The sequence below is a fragment of the Syngnathus floridae genome, chromosome 3 (genome assembly GCF_059516105.1).
Source record: "Syngnathus floridae isolate MCC-2025c chromosome 3, RoL_Sflo_1.0, whole genome shotgun sequence".
NCBI classification, from domain to species: domain Eukaryota; kingdom Metazoa; phylum Chordata; class Actinopteri; order Syngnathiformes; family Syngnathidae; genus Syngnathus; species Syngnathus floridae.
The window spans coordinates 21,150,381-21,176,582 of NC_142415.1; the positions used below are offsets into that span (position 1 = coordinate 21,150,381).

Genomic DNA, 26,202 nt, shown 5'->3' on the forward strand with positions numbered 1-26,202 from the left:
TTTGGGACTACAATGCATGTTTTTCATCAGTGAAATGAAGTTAAAACCTTCCAAAATTCTGGGAATGATTCAGCAGCATATTATTATTGCAGCAACTGAAGATGGGATTTTAAAGTACCTTTTATTAAACTGGTGCCCAAAAGTGTCTTGGAGGTTTATAGCGGCACCAATCTCAAGCTTAAATTCTGCGAAGTATCGATCACAAGCTCGTAAACAATTTCTGCGGAATCGTAAAACTTGTCTCGGTGTAACGTGGAGAAAACTGGAATTCGTTAAGACCGGTTTGATTTCTTTTTGTTATTGTAATTCAGATTAAATTACTTGGTGTTCAATCGTACAACTTTGGTAATTGTGTTTGGTGTGTTAAAGTCGTCTATTGATTAAAGGCCACTTTAATTGGATATCATCAGTTATTTCGATTCTAGTCACTTTCACTGCCGCACTGAAAGAGTCGTAACATCTTTTTTGTCCTCACAATTCTGAGATCATACAGCACTTTGTGGTATCTAATAAACCACAGAGAAATTAAATTTTAAAATCTCCACAATAATAAAACGCTATATAAATTCATTATTGGCATGGGGCAAAATCACATCAATAGTGCATGAATACATAAAAGAAACAATGCCGAATATTAAATCAAGAATTTTATTTATTTCATTCCATCATATCATATTTTGTTTTATACACTTGGATATGAACTTTTTTCCCCCAAATCATTTAATTATAGTCCCTCATTATTCTCAAAGTGATTAAAACATATATTTGTATGATTTCTCAATTAAATGTTCACCCCGTGTGGGCTTCTCTTCACAGCAGACACGGTGTCTTGTTAAATTACAGCAACTAGCATCCTTTGCAGTTAATTAATCCCGTATGACTGGCAAGCAACATAGATTTGAAAGGTAAACGGTAAAAATAGTAGTCAATAATAAAACTCGGATAGCTCAAGTGGTAATGGAATTACAGTAATTCTTCCACGACCACTCTGATTAGGGACTACAGTGTCATATGAGGTGCTATTTCAGTTAAATTGGTGTCTGTTTGTGATTAACAAACTCAATCCACTTTAATGTACAACATAAGGACATCTTGGTAACATTAGTTTTTTATTTTTTTTTAGCAATTTTAGATTTTGACCTTCTGTTCATCTTTGCTCTTTAGCCCCAAAGTGCTGAAAGAACACGTGTTTATGTCTTACTTGTGTGTAACGAAGTTTATTTACTACAAATGAGCGTAAAATGTAATCATGTCTATTAGGGGAGGGTTGAATTTAACTATTGCTCTTACTGCCTCATCTAATTGCAACAACATAAGCCTGCAGAAATTACAGTAATGAGATCTATTGTGTTGTTCGAATGTTGCGTTTTAATATATATATATATATATATATATATATTTTTTTTTTTTTTTGTGATACCATATTGAGAGCTGCTTCGAGTGTTTTCCTTTCATTCCCTTGCTGCATGACTGCACCAAATGAAGTAGCTAAGTGCACATGAGCGTTTACCATATTTGTAAAATGTCTTTTTTGTTCCTATTTTTTTGATCGATAAGACCCGCAACCAAAAACAAAACCAGGAGGAGCTTTAATTAGCTCAAATTACAATTCGAACATCTGTGGATTGAGCTCTTGTTAATGTTGAATTGAACATTTCTGCCTCTGTCAGCGTGCAGCCCATTTTTCAAACCAGCACAGTTGTACCGAGCCAGCGGAACCAAATGTGAGAAGCTCGTTGCCATTGTTTTACTCGAGAAGGAAAACAAATTCCAACTTGTCAGTCCGACTGCCAGAGCTGCGATTGCAGTAATACGGTGTGGTTCTTTAGCAAAGCTGCTGTCTTTGCACATTGGCAGCAGCGCGTCAAAGTCTATCAGAAGCCTCGGCACAATACAACGACGAGGCGCTCTGACACTCAAATTGTTAACAAGATGCCTATTTTCCTCAAACGATGGATGCAAGACGTGCGTCAACAGACGTGCATTCAAAATAACCGTATGGATGTATCCACTTTACATCTTACTTGAAAATGTTTTTGATCCACAATAAACAACACGGCCTCCAATAATATCCGGTTGTTATTCCCTCGTGTAAACATGACCGGGCACACCTGCTTACTCGTATTTGATTCGACTGCGTAGTCAGATCATTTATTTTAATTTTTTTTCTCACTACACGTGCCACAGTGCTCCCGAGAGCCAAGGTAATCGTGAAGGCAAGCCACCGTCTTTCCAAAGCAACTCATGTTTACTCGTATGCGGAATGACAAGCACATGCAGAGAAAGTGAGAACGCGCAAGTGTAAATTAGGTCCCCTGTCTTCCTCACATTAATTATAAATTAAGTATAATTGCGGTGGGATTTACCAAAGTCAATTCATTTAGACTGACTGTAATAGAAAGGTGGACCTTTCTAACAAGCTCTAAGTATTGTTTTTAAGAAGAGCTGGGTTGTTATCACCAAAAACAAGGTGTGCAGTGGTTTAAACACGTGTTTACAGTTTGCTGTGAATGAATAATAGGCAGCGCGGCACGTGCTAATGCTTTCTAAGCTTTAATGTTGTTAAAAGCTTTTCTTATTGTATACAGTAAAATTTTACCGTTTAAATGAATTAGTGAAATGGGCGCCGACACGCTGATTAATGACCACCTTATATTAATTTAAACACACATTAGACTGGCGGGAGTAGGAAGGAAGCTTTGTGTGAATTTGCAGGCAATGTGTAGATAGCACGTTAAGAAGGAACCGTGACTTCACATGTTCAGGCTCGGATACTTCAAATAAGATGTGTCGTTTACTTCTTAATGTCTCTTAGGGAACCATAGTGTCTATGAACTGAGAAAATTGGAGTTAAACTATTTATTTTTTATGATGCAAAAAGCGAGGCATGAATATGTCTTAAGTGGATGGAGCACTAATTGGGGTATATTTTCTATTCGAGGCACAGACACTATTTTATTCATTTTTGCCTTGGATAATTGTGTAGAATTTTAAAACTTTATGGAAAACCAGTGCGATTGGAAATAATTAATTCCAACTGATTTAGCAGTATTATATAAAAAAGTAAATAAAAAAAGACCATCACTTTGGCTATCTTTGTTTCAGATAATTTGCTAATGATTTCACTAGTTGCTAGGGAAAGACTTTGGTGCCATTTTGGCATGACCTGTTTTGTCGACACTAACTTTGCTCGCATCATTTTCAAATGATCTCATTTACAAACTAATCAGCATTCAATTAAAGACAGATTCCGATGAAATGAGTATGAAGACGATAGAAATGGTTGTTTGTTTGAAATAGTCATTGATGAAAGTAAATGGGAGGCAATTGAACTGTCTGCCAACTCCTATTGATCGGGATTTGTGCAAGCACTAAAAGAAAACCATGAAGCAATGCCTTAACATGGAATTACGTCATTCATGCCACATACAAATAATAACAGCTTTACAAAAATGAACCTATAAAATGAAAAAGGATCTCTTGCAGGGAAGTGGACCAATTACCACGACAAAAGATATGCAAGACTATCCTGTGAAAGACGGTTTTCTATCGTGAGAGTGGAGCTAATTTTCACTCAGTGGGTTATAATGAACCTTTTATCCTCTTATATTAGCCCGTTACTATTGGTTACCGTACGCACTTAAACATGACAGCAGAACCACTGCAGTGGTACTGCAATACAAAAATACAAAACGCAAGATTGATTGAGGAAATAGCAAACATTTATGATTAATAATTGGACACTTAATTTCCGTACTTCACTTTATAGTATCCAAGATACCAGGGCATTTATTTATTTATTTATTTATTATTTATTTATTCATTCATTCATTCATTTATTTATTTGTTTGTGTAAAGAGTAAGTGACGCGTGACATGGTTGGACAATGAATGTAAACATAAACGGAAACCTCATGTCCACTCACTATTAACTAAAATAAAATAAATCGGTTTGCATATTTTTTTAAGACAAAGGACCCCAAAAAGAAAACACATTCTACATCATTGCAAATGCATTGGTAGTCCACGCCTGACAAAGCGACTCTCCCAGTGAGGGAAAGAAAAGAATGGTTGTGCAATTGTCGAACATCTTGCGAGGTTTTATTGTTCAAGTCTAAATTGCTTGGGCAGTCGCACACTTCACAGAGCAGCGCAAGCCTTGAGTTTGGAAAAAAAAAAAGGTAGAGAAGTGAATCAACAAGGGGATGCAGATAACACAAAAGGTGGCAAAAAATACAATCTGTAACACATGGACATGAAGTAGCAGCAGTATTCTTGACTGAATACAAACAAACCGATTGCACCTGAATGACAATGAGGCCGTAAATTGGTGGAAGAAGATATGAAAAAAAAAAAAAGTCAAGGCTATGTTGCGAAAGGATTTTCTCACCATACAGGTAGATAATGATGGAGGTTTCCAGCACACATCCATTGGCAGTGTGTTGTTGCCTGACAAACATGGAGCATTGTGTGGCTGCCTTCCACTTTGCCCCTGTGTTTCAATCATCCATGAAACCACGCAGATAAAGCAGAGAAATGGACGGCTGAAATGAGAATGTAGGCTTTAGAGGTTAAGGGATAATTTCCCAGCATCTTTTGCAGCCGCCTCTGACCATCTGCCTCTTTGGCAGCCGCCTTACTTTCCTGAATATAAACCTGCTCTGAATTGGCATTCAGTTGAGCAGCCGCTCAAAGAGACTAGCTGTTGCTAAGTTAAATCACATGCGTACTCTACATACTACAATAAACTTGGGCTAAGTGAAAAAGGCCACAAAGAAACAGAAAGATTCTGTGAAATTGGAGTGCTGCCACGTTTGCGTTGAAAGGAAATTGCCGGGCGGCTGGCGAATGATGGAAAGTGAGAAACAAATTAGAGAACAAAATGGGAGATGCACAGGAAAGAGAGGTCTGAAAGATAAAAGATTGGGGAGTGTGAAAGGGTGGCGGTGCAGCGGGCGAGGAAATGGAGTCGAAATTGGCGGAGTGAAAACGTGAAATTAGAAGTGAGAAAATATAGGAAAGACGTTGCAAAAAAAACAACAACACAAAAGATTAAACACCTGAGTTGGAACATGGGCAGCGAGTCTCATTCTTAGTCATTGTCTTAAAAAAAAAAAAAACATTTACGGATGACCATCTTGTCACTTGTCACTCAAATAAGAAAAAGATGTGCAGTGAAAGAGGAAACAGACAAAAAAAGCAATCAAAACAGTTTGAGTCCTAAGCCGACCATTCCCGAGTGCATACAAGTCAAGCCCTCCCCAGAAAATAGGAGCCATAGGAGGTCATCAGTAGCGCATGTTAATTAAAATTCTCGCCGCAGACTTTTGTTCTACTCGACAGCGAGGTAAAGGCTAAGACGTGACGACACTGTGTTTAGTCTCATTAGCATTCCCTGTTAACAAAAGGCGGATTTACAAGCGGACCACCACCACCCAAGGATTGGGCGCCGTTCCCACATTCTCATGACCGGCGCCACATTCATCTTTGGCATTCAAAAATGCCACCTCTGTCACAAATAAAACCTCAAACACAAGCTCATCGGCGAATATGTCATATTTGTCCAAGAAATGTCACCTTTAAAAACCCAAATGCTAATACTCAAAATCATCTGTCACATCATGTTTAAAGCCAACACATATTTGCTTGCGTGTGTGCGCTTGTTGGCCCGGTAGCGGCGACTTGGTGGGGGGGGGGGCTGAGAGCCGGTTACAGCGGTCCCAGTGTGTGGCCTCCCTTGGCACACAAACACAAATTAGCTGAGGGACGTCTGCTGTGGCAGAAAGCTTCTCTGCAGACAAAACCTCTTAATATTCTTTCCAAGTCCATTAAGGCTTCAAGAGATTGGCCGGAATTGATTGCTTGTGCTTGATATTAGCAGGCTTTTTAAAAGGCTCAATTCACATCAAAAAAATTAAAGCTGGCGTTCAGGGAAGCCTTAGGTAGGCTCGCAAAACTAAACACAAGCCTGCTTTTGTGCTTTCCATCTCAGCAAAGCTCGTTGTCGTTTATTCTTTACTTGAGACTTTATTGACAATTGAATGGGCGTCCAGAGTGGGTGGCTTTCAATATTTCCTTAATGTCGTGATGGACTCCAGCAAGAGAGCTTCTCATTCAATTATTCAATAAAGGTGATGACCTCTGCACAGCCTCGACACACACGTGCACACACTTGAAGACGGAAGGATGAAACAAGTCCTTCTTGTGAGGCCCGAAGGCTGAAACCAGGTGCAGAATGTTAAGATGAGACACACTTTAGATTTGTGTGTCGAGCAAATGTGACAAAGTGAATTAAGCGTGGAGTATAGCGGTGGTCTCCAACTTTTTTTTTTGCCAGGGAATGGGCTAAAGTAGCACAGACTGGGAAGCATTTTTTATTTAGTTTATTGCTCGGTTCCGGTGGACTTCTCATACGTCCAATTTCGTCATTTCTAATGGAGACCCAAAAATGGCATCATTGACGGATTGGTAAATTATGACATTTTGCATAAAATGCTAAACATCAGCCGATCCGGTCCAGACAATCAGATATGTATAAAGGTTACTGGCATTGCATCTCCAAAGAGCACAAACCATTTTCAACGCTTTAGGTTGGGTAATAATTTGTAAAAATTAACAGTCAAACATGTGGCTTGACCAAGTATATATATATTTTTAATATGGAATTTTCCAAAATATGGCATAGGTTTTGCCTCGAAGCTACCTACAAAAATAATAAATAAAAATATATAAAAATAAATAAATAAATATTGAATAATAGATAATAATACAAATAATAAATAATGTTTGGTCCCCTGGTTGGGGATTATGGTAGTATACTATTACGTGGACCCCCCGTGTATTCTCAATTTCCTTTCGGGCCTCTATCAAATAATAATAATGCAAAAAGGTTATGTGTAGACAGGTTAAAACAAGTTGCCCAAAAAATAAAATACCACAGTAAATGTCAGCGTTGCATGGCTTCATTATGTCTGTGTAAGACTAATAATTAGTTTCAGACTCAATGATGGCTTCCAGACACGCAGGGCATTGCATGGGTTAGCATTGCTTCTTGTTAAAATTAGAAATGAGGTCAGTCTCGGGTCAGACGAGCATTAGGAGCACATCTATATGAAGATGACACACTGGGAGAAAGCAAATTAGAAAATCATGTTGGATAAAAAGATTTAATCCTGGAGAAAAAGCTGCATGAATAATAGAACATGCTGTATGTATATGTGTGTGCTCATGTGCAAAAGCAAAAGGGACAAACTGACCCTTTGCTCGCTTAGCAAAAAAAAAAAAAAACGTCCTCCTTTACTAATTTTGGAGTTAAGTGTCAACACGCCAAACATCTTCACGCTGGTCATCTTCAGCACTTTTTCTCCCACAGTTTTGTCTCCCAACTTAATGATGCTAACAAGCATGTCTCCTCACAAAAAAAGACTCAGCAAAGCTCATGACCATCTCTACCCAATGAAGTACGCCCTTGTCCACGAAACCACGTGCAGTCACATGGCCTCAAACAGCATGTTTCCAATCAGCGAGTCAAAACAAGATCAAAGAACATGATCCTTGGAGATGTTAATCAGTCCAGCCGCCCACTGCGTGGCATAAAATCCCCTCTGTCTTGCTCCGTTTCTGAATATCAAGCCATAGGCTGCGCTATTAATAAGTGGACAGCCACACACTTCCCTCGGTGAAGATACGGACCACAGCAAGTGATCGTTATGGAGGAAGAGCTTAGAGCAGCCTTGACTGTGTGTTGAGCGCTTAAGCTCCATCATCACTGCCCTGAGAAGCATCCGCGTTAAAAACACGTGGGCTCACGCACACGCATGCTTGTATTCATGAGGGATTCCGTATGATATATGGCCCAGGGCATCCACAGTCCAGAGTCTGTGGCGCTGAAGGAACCTCATTGTTCCCTGGATGGAAGCTGTGCTGTTTTCTGGGACACCCGAGCAAGCGTGTAGCCCAGTAACTGCACATGACAAATTGAGCCAGCCCCTTTTTGGAAAGATATCACATAAGGGAGGGAACTAGGGCAATCATAGGTCACAACATTAGGTATGGGTGTAAGTGAACCATCCAATTGTGCTAGAAGTAAAATAGGAATAAACTTGAGCGGAAGTTTGGAAGGAATTTTATTTCAAAGCTTGCTAACGATTAAGAGTCAAGCAACATTCAGTCTGTTTGATTTTTGGTGAGCAGACTGATGGTGCCGATTGTAGTTTGCAGCGCGGCATCACACTGAGAACTCCAGCGGACCTTTTAGAGGTAGCCAAATCAAAAAGAATTGTGTTACTCTTCTATTGACTTTCATTGGAATGTGTGGGTGTACCTAATTAAGTGTCCCGTGGGAAGAGAAATTAGATTCGTGCAATGGCTTGAAATGAGATAATGACTCAGCTAGTGGCTGGGAAAAAAAAAAACTTTCCCTTAACAAGATTTTTTGCTTGTAGCTATTTTAAAACTGAAAACCATCTTCTGAATTTTGGTTGTATGACCTTTGCTATAGCTATTATAAAACTGAAAATCATCTGCTGTATTTTGATTGTATGGCTTCCTGCCAGCTTTTCTTCAGTCCTTTGTCATATCACACTAGTAAAGTTCACACTTAAATGAAAGAGAAGTTTCCTGGAAAAAAAAAAAAAAATCTCTGCGCATATATCCATTATCAGCATACGTTATCGTCACAGGGGAGTCTGCAGCGGGAGGAACGCTCGCTGAGTCTCTTTGTGTGGTGGAAGATAGGGCAAAGCAATTTTTGCCTCCCTCCCCCGCCTCCCTCCAACACACCACTCCACTCAGCCCTCACTAAGTCTACACAAGCCCAACTAAATCATTTCATCGCAATAAGCCATCCAAATGTTTTACACCTCTGCGTACTCATCTTCGATAAGGTTCAGGTTCAGCAACCCGTGTAATGTTTTTCTTTTTTTTTTTACCTCCGTGATTCTGCAGTGTCCTGCAGTGATAGAAAGTAGCAAACTAAGAAGGTTGAGGATATTTTAAAACTATCCTCCTCCCCCCCGACGATGAAGCAACAGACAAGCTATATTTTATGTTTGTGTTAAATATTCCCATGCGCGGCACCTCCATGACAGCTTATTCGCCGGCAGATTTATCACGAACCTTATCGGCTCGCCTCGCCAGACAAAGGCGATGGAGCACTATGTCTAAGCCTGAGGCGCAAGACAAAGCATACTATCAATACAAATCTGCAGTCTATACATTGAACTGGAGTGGGTTGACACACATCCCTCAAGCAGCCATACATCACAACTTCTTATCTAATTAGCTCCCTGAAGAGCATTAAATGTCTACTAAATTACACATATATCTCTCCATCCGCTCTCTCCTGAGGAAAATCTTGTGCCCAGAGTTGCTAAGCTACTGCGCTCTGGCTGAATGATGACAAACTATTAATGATGTACAGATTTAAAGATGTATTTTAATAATTTGACTGAACGGCGACTTAATCAAGTGTTTTATCCGCTGCGCCGAGGGAAATACTCTATGCTGAATTAAAACGGGGACGAAAGCGCTTATTCAGAGAAATGGTTAGCGTGGCAACTTACCAAATATTAATATTTGAACAGCAAGCTTGTCTTGCAAAAGTAAAGAAATGCCATCCAAACATATCATATAACTTTAAATTTGATTCATTCGCTACTTTAAATGATTTTTTTGTTAGTTGAAAGCAAGGCCTTGAAAATATGCATATAAATTTCATCACGGAGGATTATCCTTTTTATTTCAACGGTGTTAGTTACATTTAGCATGAATTTAAATCCTCGAGAATCCCCATAAAATCAGATTTAATGTTATTATTCAGAGTAATGAGTTGTTTCTTTTATATTCAACCAAATAAGAATTGGAAATATAATTGTATGATGTAGATAAAATGCACTCCAACTTATCCTGTCTATTCAAGGATCAACTCGTCAAACATCTACTCACCTTTCCTTTTTTTTATTTCCACCCAAAGGAAAAAGATGAGTGACCGAATCTTGAATGAGAAAGATTACACAAATGGAAAATGTCCGTAGGACAAGACCAAGCTGTCACTAGAGAAATGTGCATCCCTGAGAGATTAAAAAAAAGAACAAAAAAAAAATAGAAATCAAGTATAAAGTCTCTGGCCTCCCGCAAGCTTCTGACTTATCCGGATTTTAATTCTGTGCAATGGCGTCAGGCATATGACTAATTTAGTGGCGCTCCCAGCTAACACTGTGTTCAAAAGGCATCTGTCAGTTCTTGAAAAGATACAGGAATGAAGCATATGTAAGCATATTTAGTGAAGTCGGGATGCTTTGTGGAAAACTCGACTCAGCTATTCAGCTTACTTTACCCCAAATCACATAAAAGGCTCCGCTTCTTGTTGTCATGGTTATTGTTGCCTTGAATCGATAAACACAACTTTCCTCAATTCCAAGCTATTGAAAAAAAAAAAAAAAAAAGGCTTGATCTCAATTTTGCTTGATTTACTCTTTCCGCTACATTTATTTGCTCGTATTTCTTATATTGTTGCAGCATTTTGCCCAAAGGAAAACTTGTTTGGTAGCCAAGAATGAGATTTCCGCTGGAAGAAAAAGAATATGTACATATAGAGATATTTCGACGTGTCACTTTTGCTCCCGCAGTAGGACCCCGTCGCATTGGCAATTCAAACCTCCATTGACTTCTGTTACCGCAAAGTGAAAACATTCACAGTGTGCCTCAAACACATACTGCTATTGATTAAAAAAAAAAAAAAAAAAAAATCCTTCTCCACACTGACCCTCATGACTAAGCAGTGTCACACTGAAGTGCCACACAGGGAGGGAAAAGAAATAGTCGCACAGGCACTTTTGATTTGGAACTAACCTCCAACATTCGACTTCTGCACTGTGCCTCAGAGGCACTCAGTAACATTTGGAACTGTGGGTGTTTTTGTCTTGCACAAAGATATTGTCGAGAATAATAATTTCTATGCAGCCCCACTATTCGGAATACCCATTAAATCTATCTGTCGACCGGAAATGACATCACAGTGGCTCAATCAGATAATGACCAATCACGTCTCACCTATTTTCTGATTTTGCTCTCGTGGTGTTGAACCCTTAAGATGAGGTCACTTTTAATCGACCGCAAGTGGCAAAACGGCCGCCTCCTCAGGGGGGATTATGCAGCTTATTTATATTCTCCAAACGCAATTCCAAATTTAGACTAGCAAATTCATTTTTTATTTGAGTTCCCTTTTAATGTATTTAACTTTATTTCCAAAACCATATGCTACAAATTATCCAAACACTGGATTAATAACTTTCAATTGAAAACTTCTAACTCATCACATCTTATTGAGATATCAAAATATCTCTGTGAAGCTACATTATAGTGAAATGATTTCGGTTTATTCTGTTCCACATTTGAATCTAATCGTATAATTGTACTTTTATTCTAGGAAATGGGCATTTACACCTGTCTGTCGAGTACACCACTTTGGATGAAGTTACAACAATCTCAATGATCATTTCAACGCATCGTGACATAACAACTGGGATGTACGAGTGCACAAGGAGTGAAACTTCAGTCACGGTACAGAAAATTCCAGATTTTCAAATCCAGGACTGCCGCTATTGTTAGCTTGTGTGTAAGTTACATGTTGATAATGATTACTGTTATAGGGTGAGCAAAACGTTCAATATTTGAACAGCGTGTAATAATGCGGCAACAATGATCAGAGGAATTTCCTAAACAGCCAAACGCTGCTCTCATGTCATGGCTATGCTGCTCATTGCCCCTAGGGGGGAAGTCGCTCAGTATCCGAAGAGAGCTACGTATAATATGCTGTGATGTATTAACGCCTGCTACAGTGTTCCTTTCATTTCTTTCATCTGCCAGCATTCACATGCAATTTATAGGAGAAATGCAATTTCACTACCATTTCCAAGAAAAGAAAAATCTTGCCTTGACATTTTCCCCATTTTCATGTTACATTCAGTATTTGTACATGCACATTGAGACCGGAACATTGAGAAATGTGGCCTTATCCTTATAAAAATGGTCACTGCAAGTTTTTTTTTCTACTTTTCTCAGAGGAAAAGGCAATACGATTAGTCCTTGAGTCAGAAGTCAGGTTTCAAATTCCAGGCTGAAAGTGCACATGGCTTTTTGAAAGTGACCGTACACACCAGGTCAAAGTATGAAGCAAGCAGATATTTATTTATTTTTTTCTTTCACTCCTCCACCTCCTCCTCTTCTCTCAAATGCAGACTAAGCTCTGCTTCAGGCTTTCAAACAGAGTGAAGAGATTAAGCTGAGTTAGGCCTACTTTCCATAGATATGATGGTGTGGCACTTTGAAATACCCCCCCCCCCCCTCCTTCCACACACACGCATGCACACTTTTGAGAAGAAGTGATACTTTTTTGTTTTGGTTTTTAATTGAGAGTGAATGACAAGTGACAGTTTGTCAGTACAAACAGTGCGGTTCAGTGTCTGTTTTCCATAATGTTTAAAAGCAATTTATGTGTTTTACTTATCAGGGTGGAGACGATGTTGATCGATATGACAAAATTCTATACCTTTTGGATTAAATTGAATATACATATAGAAACCACTACTACTTCTTAGGTATCCTTGTACAGTTGTGCAAAATAACATTAGCGTTTTAGCATGTATGCTGTGGAAGGCTCCAATGGTACCAGATTTGACGAAAAAAGGTGTAAAATAAATTAATAAACGATGCAACTTTTTCTTTCCAAATTATCACTAAGATAAATTGAAGTGTAATTGGTTTTGAATGCAAAATATATTTTGTATTTTTATCTATTTATTTAGTCAATCTTAATAATCTCTTTTTTGTCATATGATTGGTTGAGGTGCTACAAAAAAGGCATGTTTGAATATGATAATCAGGCAGGAAATTTTTGATTGAGTGTGATGAGCGTTTGAATGACACCTTTTGTCAAACTGTTTGCATTGACATTCCTACTATAATGTGACTCCATGGGCTTCTATGTTTGAGGCCTTGTCGCTATTCTTGTCTCTAGATCATATTCAGAGAGATCGGGCCTACGCATGAACGTGTATTTCTGTTGATCGTCACCAGTTGATCATTTGTTCAGTAGCAGCCTGACATGTGCCATTTTACACGATCGCACTTGGCCCATCAGGAACGGAGAACAAACTGACAGATAAGAAACAGGAAATGAGCTCTTGGAAACATTTATTATGAAATTCTTTTAGGTAGAATAGCAGTGTTCAAATAAAGCTTTCAAAAACAGGAGTTGCAATGTTCTAAATAATTGGCAGTTTGTTTTGAGTTCTTTTCAGAGGTCCCAGCAATGAAAAAAAAAATCTATTTTTAAAAAAAAAAGCAGAGCAAATCAAAATTAAGTCCATTATTTTTTTTAACACAGCACATTAGGCAAAATTACCAGGAGTTCAATTTACATGAAACATATCATATATACACAATAAAGATTTACATTGATGAGGGTTACAGAGTCTTTGTGAGTGATGTGACACAGCAGTCAATGGCAGTCACATTTCACGTCAAACAACCGCCCCCACCACACCGACCCCCCCCTCCCTTGCCCCCTACCGGCTAGCCTTGGGCATGTTTGTCTGGCACAGCCATTATCACAACTATTAGCTTGGACACGGGCTCAAGCTAGTGACCGACCGAGCAGCAGCGGCCCGTGCGTCACATGTAACAACAAGTGAATGACAAAGACATGTCTCCCTCTGGGTTTGTCATGTCAAGAAATACAGAAATGCTTTGCCCGTCTTTTACACCAGCGAGGGAACACAAAGCGCTCCCATCTGTCACAAATGATCAGAACACAAAAACGGTGACCATGCCGTCGGTGATTTAACATTGCATTGACCCGCCGAAGAAAATTGGCTGAAAGGTGCGGTGGAGGAGGGCAGTTGGCGGTGGGTGAGGTGAAAAAGAAGGGATGGGGACATTCACACAATGATATACCATTATAACTGTAGATCATTTTTTGTGGACAAGCAACAAGTCAAGAAACATTTTCTTCCACCCTCTACTCTTATTTTCCGTAGAAATCTATAAGCATTTTCTCGCCGTGTTAGACGAAAACATAACGCGAGTACGTCGGCTTGATTGATTGTAGTGGAAGGTTGCGCAATGTCTTCTGGATTAGTGAAAACGTGAAGATGACTGAAGTCATGACAGTCCCACAAAAGCTAAAATAATGTTTTTTCTGGTTGTTGTTGTTTTGTGCATGCAGAACATGAATATCCATCCTATAGTGACTCTCGGGATGATTGATCATCGGTCAATTTGCTGTGAGAATTTGCAGAGATAGACGATGTTTACTTTTAAGATGAATGGCTTGTCAGCCAAAAGTGGCAGACAAACAAACGAATGATAGACAGAGAAAAATCGCATATGCACACACGCGCGTGTGTACACATACGCAGAGACACTCTTTGATTTATGATAGCATTTGTTGTTATCAAAACTGAATTTCTATATATGATGCCAAACTCAAGGATGAGGGTGGAAAATATACTCACAGGAATACAAATATGCACAAACAAATTAAATCTAATTCCTGGTAATTTGCCATCATCTGTGTTTTGGGTAGTCTGCTTCAGGAATAAATATATCTAAAAAAAAAAAAAAATCAACAAAGACCTCATTTGGTTTAACAGCGGAGAAGAAAAGCAAATAACTCATGGTCCAGCAGCTTTACAGACAGCGTTGATTTATTTAGTTGTTTTGTGCAGACAAAAGTAGATCCCCTCAAGGCTCTAATTTAGTCTGCTACTTGCTAACGTCCGATAGCTTAGTTGAGGCCACACGTCATTCCATTTAAGCATGTACACAGATAGTGCAGGACTACTTCTTGTAGCATGTTCTCACCAGGGACATGAATGAGGTGTCATGTTTGTGTAAAACCTTAATTTGTCTTTACGATGAAGTTTTGGGGTAGTACTGAATTGTAGTATCGTCGTCACCTTCCCTTTTGAGAGTATTTCAACATTATCAAAGACTATTAATCTTCCCTGCTTCCATCAACTCTCATCACTTCTCATTAATGTGGCAAATTAACCTGCACAGCAAAGTCGACCCCTCCAAGGTTACTTAATTGCAATTGCTTTTTTTTTTTTCGTCTATTTTGCCATGAAACAAAAAGACACAGTTCGTGACAATACGCTTCAAATGATCAGGCTTCTTCAGAACTTGTCGATGAGCTGATCACTTAAATCAGGTGTGTTGGCGGAGGGAACTATCTAAAACAGGAAGTGCAGCAGCCCACGAGGACACTGGAGCTGATCATCTCAAGACTGTCTATGAAAGAAACAAGGCTATTAAAAGAATCCTGCGGTCAATAATCAATTATTTCTTTCTGCCATCTTGGGAGTTTAGTTGATTATTATACACAAGCGCTTATTTCCAGTCAGCTTCTTCCCCAGCTAATTACTCTTGGAATACATCACTCGCCATCAGATACGAGTACGGTCCAAGTTCCAAGCGAAACGTTTCCAAAGGCAGTTCTTATAAAATGGCCCTTTTAGCTGCAGTCTGATTTGCACATCAGAGTGAACAGTGTGTGAAAAACGCAACCGTCGGTCCATGCTTCTAAGTCCAAGCGTGTTTGCTTCCATATTCAAAAAAAATAATAATAATAAGATCACCCATGGCAAATAAATGCTTGGTTGGAGAAATGTAGTCATATCACTGTGAGTCCCATATAAAGCTGGTAATTGTGCAGTGCGCACCCACATACAGCGTATTGTCACATTACCATAACAAAGTGAGTGGGGGAAAAAAATGGACCCATCTCATCGTCATGGGCCTCTCACATAATAGACAGCCTTATTTTCACATTCACGACGGAAATTAGGTGACGAAGGAAGACTATTTTCAAATTTTCTCTTTCTGATTTTGTCCTGGCAAATAGTGTACCTGCATGAACATTGATAAATTAAAGCAAGGATTGTAATCAGTTTAGCACCGTGCCTAACGCACCATCTCACTGACTACTTATAAGCTCGCTACACTCGCTGAAATCAAATCAACGTGTTCTCAACATGAGCCTGGGGATCTCATGTACAGTGTGCAGATGATGCATAGCCAACGGGCACGTGTTCGGCTAGTCAGCCATACCTGCGTCTCTCCTTGAGATTCCATGTTCTCGTCCATATATCGTACAAGTGGTGCGAGATGAAACTAAAAGGAAGCGATGCTGGAAAAGCAACTTGTTTTTCTTAGAAGCTTGTGTCGCCGTGCCAAAATGTGCTTTTTTACGCACTGTTGTTTCCGTTTATGTTAGTCCCGACAGGATAAATAAGTGAAAAATATGACAGACAAGGCAAGGATTGCGAATATCGCTATCAGCACACTGGGGGTCTCTCAAAAATGATACAGCCATTTAAAATGTCTCCCATTTCCTAATGTTAAAGAAAAAGCAGACACCAGAGAAGCGGTGGATTTTTCAGGCTTTGCCGCAGCTGCTCTCGACCTTTCTCATCTGGCCGTCTACTTGTTAATCAATTTGCTTTCAATTTTCTTATTTATTGATTGATGCTGATGCTGCATAGAAGTGACTCCTGAGAGATGAAACAGAATGGCTTTTCAATTCGAAGGGGTGGGGGGGATCAATTCAAAAGCTATTCCCCAAAGCTTTAGTCATGTCTTTGCCTTAAACATCCTTGTTCGCTTAGTTGCTTATTTCACATCAACATCAAACAAGAGGAGGTGATTGATGATGTTAGTTACTCAAGAGCAAACAATGTAAAGACTAAATTGTCCTATCATGCACTTTTCCACAATGGGGCTATAATGCTAATATGACATTTTACCTTTCAAACCAAAGCACGTGTGTCTGAGAATGTAATAAGTGTCAAGCATGTTAATGGCAAAAAAAACATTAACATTAGGATTCAAAAGGAGGCATTGAAAATGTAGCCCTCCACGGGTCTGTCTAAACATTTTACCACAATCAATAACTGCCATTTAACCTCAAATATGAATACCTCAGTGAGAGGACGTGGAATTGATACGACGGTAAAATGACCAGCTCTTGGGAGGTCGTTCAAGCCTAAGAATTAGCAGGAAAAAGTGCAAAAATCGAATAATTTTCCACTCAGAAAAGCTTGGAAAAAAAACAGATGAAGCATCCAACAGTTTGGCAATAATTAGAAAAAAATAAAACATTCCATGTGATACTGCCACTTATTATGTCAAGTCAAAATGAATAGATGAGAGACAAGATGAGATGAACAGCCTGGCCAAAAAGAGCGTGGCGCAATCTGAGGGCAGTTTTGACTCTTTGTCAAACTAATTTTTGTCACGGGCCACATCGTATCCATAATTTTCTTCGGAGGGCCAATATGACTGTAATCGCCTTATCTCATACACAGTATAGACGACACAACAAACCGATGAATAACTAGTTTTGAAATCTGAGACTCTTTTTATTTTAAGTGAAGACAATTTGTAGTCTGCACAATTTGTCTTCGTGGGCCACATAAAACGATGTGGTGGGCCGTATCTGGCCCCCGGGCCTTGAGTTTGACACCTATGCTGGAGCTGATTGGAGAACCGATGCACTACAGTTATTTGCACCATAAATGGCACAGTATAAAATACAGTCGACAATGTTTTTGTGCTTCATTGGGTCATGTATCAGACTTATTGATCCCAATAAGTCTTTCAATGATGTGTTCACTGTATAGTGTCATATCACATGTGCTATCCTGGTTGTCACAGCCCACAGCCACCCATGTCATCACCTTGCCTCATCCCCCACACCTCCCGCAAGCGGCCAAACACTCAAGCTAACTCGAGGGAAAGATGACAAACCAAGCTCCTTTTTTTTTTTTTTGACTGCTAGCTCTCACACAAAAAGGCACAAAATACTCGTCGGGATGCAGTGACCCGGAGGTACGCATCGACATCAGGTCCCGCGTGGCATCACCCTAGGTGATTCCTCTTCCTCTCCTGGCGAGAGCTTATCATTCCCATCTCTACCTGCCGTTATCAATCTTCTCCGTGCAGCCTCAGCATCATTAGAAGAGAGTATTTCACTAAGAACGCCAACATAGATTTCACTCCTTTCTTATCCTGCCTTGCATGGAGCACTGCAGGCTGGCGGCGCGCCAGGATCCGCCGTACAGCTCAACACTGCCACCTAAGGGTTCAGTACCACCACCAGTCAAGCCTGAGTCAGTAACAACTCCCTCCTCACTTGGCCCTCCCTCTGTCCTCTTTCTCATCCCCACCTCTGCTGCTCCCTGTATTTGTCCATGTGCGTTATATTAGATTGGAACTGTTTGTTGTGTAGTGGGGGCTTTATTAGCAGAAAAATTAATAAGGCTTTGATACGCAAAAAAAAAAAAAAAAAAAGCAGCATGGATTATGTTTAAATTTGAGGCTCATTATTGGCTAATCCTTTTTGAATTGGATGTGTATCAAATCCCAGACAAGGCTCACTCAGTTTGTTAGTGTGCTTTGAGAGGAAGAATTGAATTCCGGCTTTGATGATATGTGGCAAAGCCGTCTGTGACATTCACATTTGACACTACGAGGGACTAATTGTTACGACTCGTTATTGCTTACAGGTATTGAGAACCTTCTCTGGCTTTGTGTGATATCACAGTACACACCAGAACACTGAAACACGCAAACAAAATAAACATGAACGTTCGCTCGGGTTTTATGAAAGGTGAGACGTCTTGTATCTTTTTAGCGAGTGTGAACCCCGTTGTCAGGTTTGAGTAGATAGGCAAGAAAAAAATGTTTCTTTCACAAAGAGCAGTGGGTCACAAGAGATTAATGTACAGTTTGGATCTGTCCTGGGTGCAGAATTCACAAAATAAGGCAGCCACTCACCCATTTTCATTCGGATCATCGTTACTAACAAACGTTTATGACACACGAGCATCAGTCTTTGATTGGACCACCAAGTTATGTGTGTGACAGAAGAGTCCATCAAATCCATAATTGGTGGATGTTTAGTTGCTGTGTTGTTTTTGTTTCATCTTTAAGTTTGATCATTAGGAAAATCAGTGTGCTTCCTTGACTTTGTTGTTGCATCGATAATCTAAGTGTGAGAATCAAACGTGAACTGACACTTTAGCACTGAGGAACCGGGCAGTTATAGGCAGTACTTATAGACCAGTAAAAGTGTTCTTTTACCTGCTGTCTGGTGTGCATGGGCGCCTTGGTCTTGAACCCTCCTTGGGAGCTGCACTCCGAGGCACTGAAGTGGTCTGAGCTTGTGGAGGACCTCTTGGAAAGGGTGTCGCAGCCCCCAACAAAGGTGTTATCCAGCGGCAGCTCCTGAATCACGTGATGCTTCTTGACGGAGACCGGCGTGTCAGCCTTGAGGTGGAAGGCCGATTGCGGCGAGGCAGATTTGTAGTGTCGGGCCAGGTCAGGGCTGCCGGGTTTGAAGGTGGTGGTCGGCGTGGCATTCCAATCAAAGCGTCCTATCCCTTGCTCCTCCAATTCGGTGGGCAGGCTGATGGTTCCGTTGATTGGTTCGTGGGCGGGATCGTTGGGTTTGTTTCCCTCGATGGTGACAAAGTTGAGTAAGGAGCTCTTTGGAGATTTCCTTTTCTTGCGCTTTTTCTTCTTGTTTTGCTTGTTCTCTGTGTTTGGGGACATCCATTCTGTTCCCTGTTTTTTCCTCTGCGCAGCTTTGAATCTGGACGTGTGCCGGCAGCGCAGCAGGACGGTCACAAAGATCACAATGATCACCACCAAGGCGCCGGTCACAAAAGCGATCATGATGGTTAAATAGTCCCCGCTTTGATAAGTTTCACTGCTTTCGCTGATGTTGCGCTCAATCGGGGTTTCCATCCGTCGCCGGATGAGATCGGTGATTAGGCTGTGGTTGCCCACGGTATCGTTGACGTAAAGGAATACCAGCACCAGGGTATGGAGGGATTTGGGGTATCCTAAATCACTGATGTTCACCACTAATCTGTGTAATCCTATATCGCTCACTGCGGGCTTCTCCTCCAGCGTGATGTTCCCGGTGACAGGGTCAATCCTGAACAGGCCCTTGTTGTTGCCGTGCACGATCGTGTATTTCAGTTCGGCGTTCATCCCCGTATCGCCGTCCACCGCAAACACCTCGGCGACCACCGATCCCGGGATGGAGGAAAGCGGGACGAGCTTAAAAGACGTGTTGGAGGGCGGGTAGATGACGACGGGGGTGTTGTCGTTGACGTCGATGACGTTGATGGTCACCTTGGCGGCCGAGGAGCAAGGAGGCCTGCCGCTGTCCACGGCCCTCACGTCAAAGGTGTAGGAACTCTGTTGCTCCCGATCAAACGACACGTTGGACTTGATCACGCCGGAGAAAGGATCCAAGATGAAGTTTTCGTTGTCGTTCAGAATGGAAAGCGAGACGGCAGCGTTTTCCCCGGCGTCAGAATCCGTCACGGTTATCACGCCAACTGTGCTGTATTTTGGGAGATTCTCCGAGACAAAAAACTGGAAGTGGTTGTGCGTGAACTTGGGGTTGTTGTCATTTTCATCCAGCACGGTTACAATGACGGCCGCTTGGGTCTGCAGAGGCGGGGTGCCGTTATCTCGTGCCGTTATCGTGAACAGAAACTTGTCCTGATCCTCACGGTCAAAAACTCTGGATGCAGTCAGAACCCCCGTTTTCCGATCAAGATCAAAGAACGAGGCGTTCGGTCCGAGCTGATAAACAATCTCTGCGTTTTTACCGCTGTCCTCATCCGTGGCACTTAGAGTGGTGAGGAACAGGTCCCGTTTGTTGTTCTCCATGACAGCCAGTTCAATGACTGGTTGAGTGAAAATAGGGGGGTTGTCATTCTCGTCCTCCAGCCTCACTCTCACCAAGGCGGTCTGATTCAAGCTCGGCTTTCCGGAATCAGAAGCCACGATTTTGAAGTTATATTCCTTGCTGCCTTCGTAGTCGAGCAGGGCAGATGTCTCCAAAAGATACTGGTTGTCGTACACGGCTTTGAGATGGAAGGGCACATCCTTTTCGATGAAACAAATGACCTTGCCGTTGATGTCGGTGTCTTTGTCTGACACTGTGATGAGGGCTATCTTGGTATTAATGGGATCCTTCTCGGAGAGGAAAACAGTGCCGTTAATGGGACTGATTATATATCTCAAGTCTATATTGGGGGGATTGTCATTGACGTCGGTCACGTTGATTGAAATGATAGCTCTGGCCGGGCTCGGGCTGCCGTCACTAGCCACGACGGAGAGCTTATGTATTGCCGTTTCCTCCCTGTCCAGAGGCCTCTGCACAGTGATGAGGCCGGATGTGCTATTTAGTGCAAACAGCCTCTTTGTAGCAGGTGACACCTGAGTCCCAAATACATATCGAATGTCCGCGTTGGCCCCTACGTCCGCATCGGTGGCCTGAAGCTGCACGACAGACGTGCCGATAGGAGAGTTCTCCGGAATATGCACCTCTACCTGGCTCTCCTTAAAGACGGGTCGGTTATCGTTGACGTCTGTCACGGTGACTTGGAGAATGGCGGTGCTGGATTTCTGCGGGCTCCCGCCATCCTCCACTTTAATTTTCATCACATAGGTATCCTTCTGCTCTCTGTCCAGATTCTGCTGCACAATGAGCTGGGGCCACTTCTCCCCCTCTGGCGTTTCCACTATGTCTAAGCCGAAGGCACTTTGCCCATTGATCAGCTCATATTTGTGCACACTGTTTGGACCGGTGTCTGGGTCAGTGGCTGAAGGAATAGCAAAGCGATTATTAATGAGCGTGTTCTCCGGGATGGAGATGTTGATCACTGGGGATGGGAACATGGGCGCATTATCATTTGTGTCTCTGACGATTATTTTGATTTTAATCAGCCTGAAATAATCATTAGGCAGGATGACCACTTCAATTTCAAAGGAGCACTCGCTGTCCTCAAAGGAGGGACCGGGGCAGAGCTTCTCCCTATCTATTCGGTTTGATGTTGTGAATATCTCACCGGTGCTGCTCAGAACGCGGACCAGAGGGTTGTCTCCTGCTTTGGAGACCAACCGGTACACAAGATTAGCACTTGCTCCAGTGGCAGCGTTTGTGTGGGAGATGTTAAGGTCTCTGGGTATATTTCCAATGAGGACATTTTCTTGCAGCTCCTCCCTGATGGGGTAGATGAGTTCTTGGGCTATTGAAGGGTCTAACCATATGCAGGCAAGCAAAGCACCCAACAGGTAATAGTCTTTTAGATCCATGACAGAGAAAGCGAGGCAAAAATACTTCTTTCTAAGAAACGGCAGTAGCAGACTTCTCACTGATGACAGCAATCGTCCAAGCCTAAAAATACATAGAGAATGTGTTGAGTCAATACCTTAAAAGGCAAAGTGATCAAATCAAAAATGACATCCCAACCATTTCAATTCCATACCTAAAAATATTGAGCCTCATTCATGAATCGTTCTCAATTGTTCCACCTTTCCATTGACTGGTGATTGTTTTTGAACGACATTCTATAGAATACTCATGATTCAGCAATATGACTGTTTGATGCAATGTATGTGATTCTACGTTTATAAGGCTGTTAGATTGTACTCATTATAAAAACCTTGTTGAGGTTTAACTGCTTGTCGACAACATTCGGACTTCAGAGGATAATAACGGATGAAGACAAAAGGTTATAAAGGACATAAAGGAAAAATATAAGAAAACTATTTGACATATGAGGCCCTTTCTGGTTTATTTACCATAATATCTGAAGAAAAAAAGTCGGGAAATCTACTTAACACACTGCATCAGTCATTTCAGTGTGAATTGCTCCATTCTGACACCCAATGTTAAAAAATGAACAAGAATGAATTACAAATTACAAAACACTTGTGACTTTGATAACCTTGCGTAAGCATTGCACACTTACAAATCAAATTGAACTGAATGGCTACAGCCTTCTAATATATAAAGTGTACACACAATATCGCAATAGAAAATTTGGAGTATGCCAGCTCATGGTACTCTCATCTTACGTTGGCATTGGTAATTAGGTCCGGGAAAACAACCCAAAAAATGAACATTTGAGTTGCACAAACAACATGAGTGCCTCTTGCATTTCCTCCCCAGTTTAACTTCACTAATGGGAAGGATTTAAGCGCGTGACCTACCTGCGGCTGTTGCGGTGATCAGCATCTCATCTTCCAGCAGCCAGGTGGTCAGTGGTTTGCGGTGTCTTCCATTAAAGCGTCTCCCAAAATCAATGCTTGGCTCCCGGTCTACGTCCCGTGGAAGGAAATAAAAAATGCACTTTAAAGCTGCGAAGCAGCGCCGGCGGGGTGAAGGCAAGACCAACCACTCTATTCCCTCATGTTTCAAGTCCAAGCGGGTTCATTGTCACTCAAACCTGGCATGAAGCCCATGAGTCGAAAAAGACGTAACGAAGGCAAAAAGAGGTGTAAAATGTCCGATTGTGTTGTCCTCGTTGCTGCAAAAAATTCAAACAAGAGGCGTTCAATGTCACACCAATGCGCAACCTTTACGCGCCTGCACTCATCCTTGCGCTCTCGCTCTCCGGGCTGGATGTCTTGCTCCAACCCTCTCTCTCCTCGGTCGAACCACGGGAGGGGTGGTGAAATACACAGACGCCCACTCATTCGGCCGAACCAGCTTCATTGGTCAAGCCGGCTCTTTTTCAGCTGCGTCGTCACGCGTAATACGAACAAGATTGGCCCGGTGAAACGTCACTTATTGCGGGATCCGAGGGTTGCGCGGTGGGATGCTCCGCGAAGATGCTGCAGGCTGCGGAGACATTTCACCATAACCCCCCAAAAAGCGAGAGTGGGGTGGTCATGACGACGATGACGACAAAGGAGCTCTTGTGCTTATTATTGCTCAAATAAAACAGCGATCGTTCTCGCACTGTATATATACGCTGCAGGTATTCACAAAACGCGCGTCAAAGTCAAAAAGAAAAGTCAACCTGTTAAGCTGCTGCGGTTGTCGGGGAGGAAACTCTAATTGGAATGAATGTGCTGCAAAGCCACCAATCTGATTCACTTTGCCCCAAAATGTGCTATGCAACCGTGATCCATGACTTGCTAAAGCATGAAAGCTGCGGTTGATAGTCACGATTAATTAAAGTCAAAAAGAGAAAGATGTTGTCTAAGCATGTTTACACAAGCTGCATATTTGCTTTGTGTCCTTCTGCACTTGGCAGCCTGCAGGCACTCATCAGCAATGTCTCCAAGTCATAACCTTGACAGTCATTCCACTCGTCAAAGTCCGACAGTTGTGCGTCTGTGTGGAGGGACAGCGTCTCCTTTGCGGGATATAACCTATATTTCTTTTCCATTTAAATTTATGACATGTTCTCCAATAACGGATGACGTGATTTAATTGGGTTTGCACACAAATGCAAATTCATTTGATAAGTTTTATTTCAGCAAAGGGTGGCTAATATGAAGAACCCCCAAATTACACGTCAGAAATGACACGAGGTAACGACAGATAATTATCAGAACAGGTCCCTATTTCATTGTCAATAATGACTTAATTCCAATGCAGTAGCCTCCAAATCATCCACGGCTCTCTCTCTGTGTTGCTTCTGGAGAAAGCAAGCGTGCAGTGGGCTTGCATGGTGAACACTGCCATCTTCAGGCGAGTTTTCCCCAAATATTTGGACTGGGCAGCCAGCTTGGATCTCAAAGCAACAAGCACCTGGTTTCATTTCAAAGCAAAGAAGGGCATGATTGTACAAAAGAATACCACAATGAACCACGTTAATTCTCATAACAGGCCAGCAGTTCAAACCTAATGGCGAGGAACCTTTTTTTTGCCTCCATCAATGTTCAATCAGGAAGCACCCGAGGGGAACCATCATTTCATTTTCGAGTCTTACTCAACCAAATACGCAGGCCAATGAATGTAAACATGTTGAGACGCTCGTTTCTGACTTTGGAGATGTCACGTTGTCTCGCGTGTGCCTTAGAAGGTCCAATTTCCTTTTCGTCAAAGACTTTCTTTCCAGGGCACGCTTCAATGAATATCTGGATCCAGCCATTAATGATTGCAGTAGCTTGTTTAAATTAGCCTACTTCTATTAATCGCGCAAAGAAAGCGTTAAAAACAGGCTCAGCAGTCTTTATCACCGCAGCTTTCAAAAGAGATTATCTTTCACATGACCTGATGGTCCCGAGAGCTTCTCACGCCAAATATAGTGTTGCTCAGGTTTGTTATCTCCCTATTTAGTGGGCTGAACTGGCTACAGCTAATGTTGCTGCCAGTCAAGCGCTTGACAGGTGATGAATAATGTAGTATGCTAATATATGTTCTAGGAGGCGAGGTGCACCTCCTACAACCTCACACTCTAGACAGAGCCTAAGGGAAGCGTCCAAAGCCGAGGTCTTCAAATTCCCCGTACGCCAATACAGTCAATCACAGCGCTCACCTTCATTTGATTCTCACACTGATTTATTGACTTTCTCATGCTGTTGAATTGGCCGCATGAATAATACAGGGAAACAAACATGCTTCGCTTTCATGCTCATAAAAGCAAAAGGTCAAGGCGGTAATTAATGTATTTTCACAATAAAGGTCTTTGGAGCTGCTGCCCTAGAAAATGCTAACAGCCGGTGGCCCGACTTTCTAATTGATTGCGTGCAAACAAAGCATTTTTATATAATCATATGTACTTGGAAAATTATTTATTGTTCTTGTTATTAGAACATATTAGATTTCAGTTGTTCAATAGTTCTTTCAAAGGTTTTGTTTCCCTGACAGGAATGAAATGACATGATTTACTTTGAAACGATTACGTCGATTTTCTGTGAATCCTCCGTTGTAACACAACAATCGTAGCAGACTCGATTCTTCTGTGCCAAAGTAGCAAAGAGTCGCCGCAGCTGCTGATGAAAATCTCACCCTTTTGCCTTTAAGCCCTCTCACAAGAGCGGTAATGACCCAGTGGATAATTGGCATCGCACATGGGGTAGATCCTGAATACCAATCAGGCATTGCGCTGATTTGAAAGTTTACTTTACACTGTAGTAGCCTAAATCCACTTAGTTGATGCTTGAATTATAATTACAGTTTGTTACTTCATTTATAAAGACTTCCAAGTCTTACAGTGATTTTCTTTTTTTGTCATTGGTTACTACGATGCATTTGGATTATTGGCATGGCCTAAAAGTGTGTAATTTGTCTAAGAGAACCTGGAGAGTAAATTAACACTAACGGTGAACATTTGAATTTGATACTCTTAGTCCCATATTGGTGTAATCTTGGAAAAAT

General features: G+C 41.4%; 1 protein-coding gene and 1 long non-coding RNA gene across 14 annotated transcripts in view; one reads left to right on the forward strand and one right to left on the reverse strand.

Annotated features, from left to right (window-relative positions):
• The window catches only part of pcdh9 (protocadherin 9), a 104,255-nt gene extending 80,757 nt beyond the window's left edge, over positions 1 to 23,498 (reverse strand). For 8 of the 10 annotated variants that reach the window (XM_088371339.1, XM_088371337.1, XM_088371338.1 and 5 more), the window contains exons 1-2: positions 23,082 to 23,498; positions 19,146 to 22,263 (exon numbers count right to left, since the gene is read on the reverse strand). In XM_088371339.1, the coding sequence (XP_088227465.1) occupies positions 19,146 to 22,181 (3,036 nt within the window). In that variant the 5' untranslated portion in view covers positions 22,182 to 22,263; positions 23,082 to 23,498. Of the gene's footprint in view, positions 1 to 13,571; positions 19,051 to 19,145; positions 22,264 to 23,081 lie in introns of those variants that run through there. The other 2 variants (XM_088371346.1, XM_088371344.1) reach the window with 2 other exon arrangements.
• The window catches only part of LOC148401080 (uncharacterized), a 154,735-nt gene that overhangs the window by 88,291 nt on the left and 40,242 nt on the right, over positions 1 to 26,202 (forward strand). For all 4 annotated transcript variants that reach the window (XR_015857547.1, XR_015857546.1, XR_015857545.1 and 1 more), the window contains one exon: positions 11,428 to 11,561. This is a non-coding gene — a long non-coding RNA (uncharacterized LOC148401080). The remainder of the gene's footprint in view (positions 1 to 11,427; positions 11,562 to 26,202) is intronic.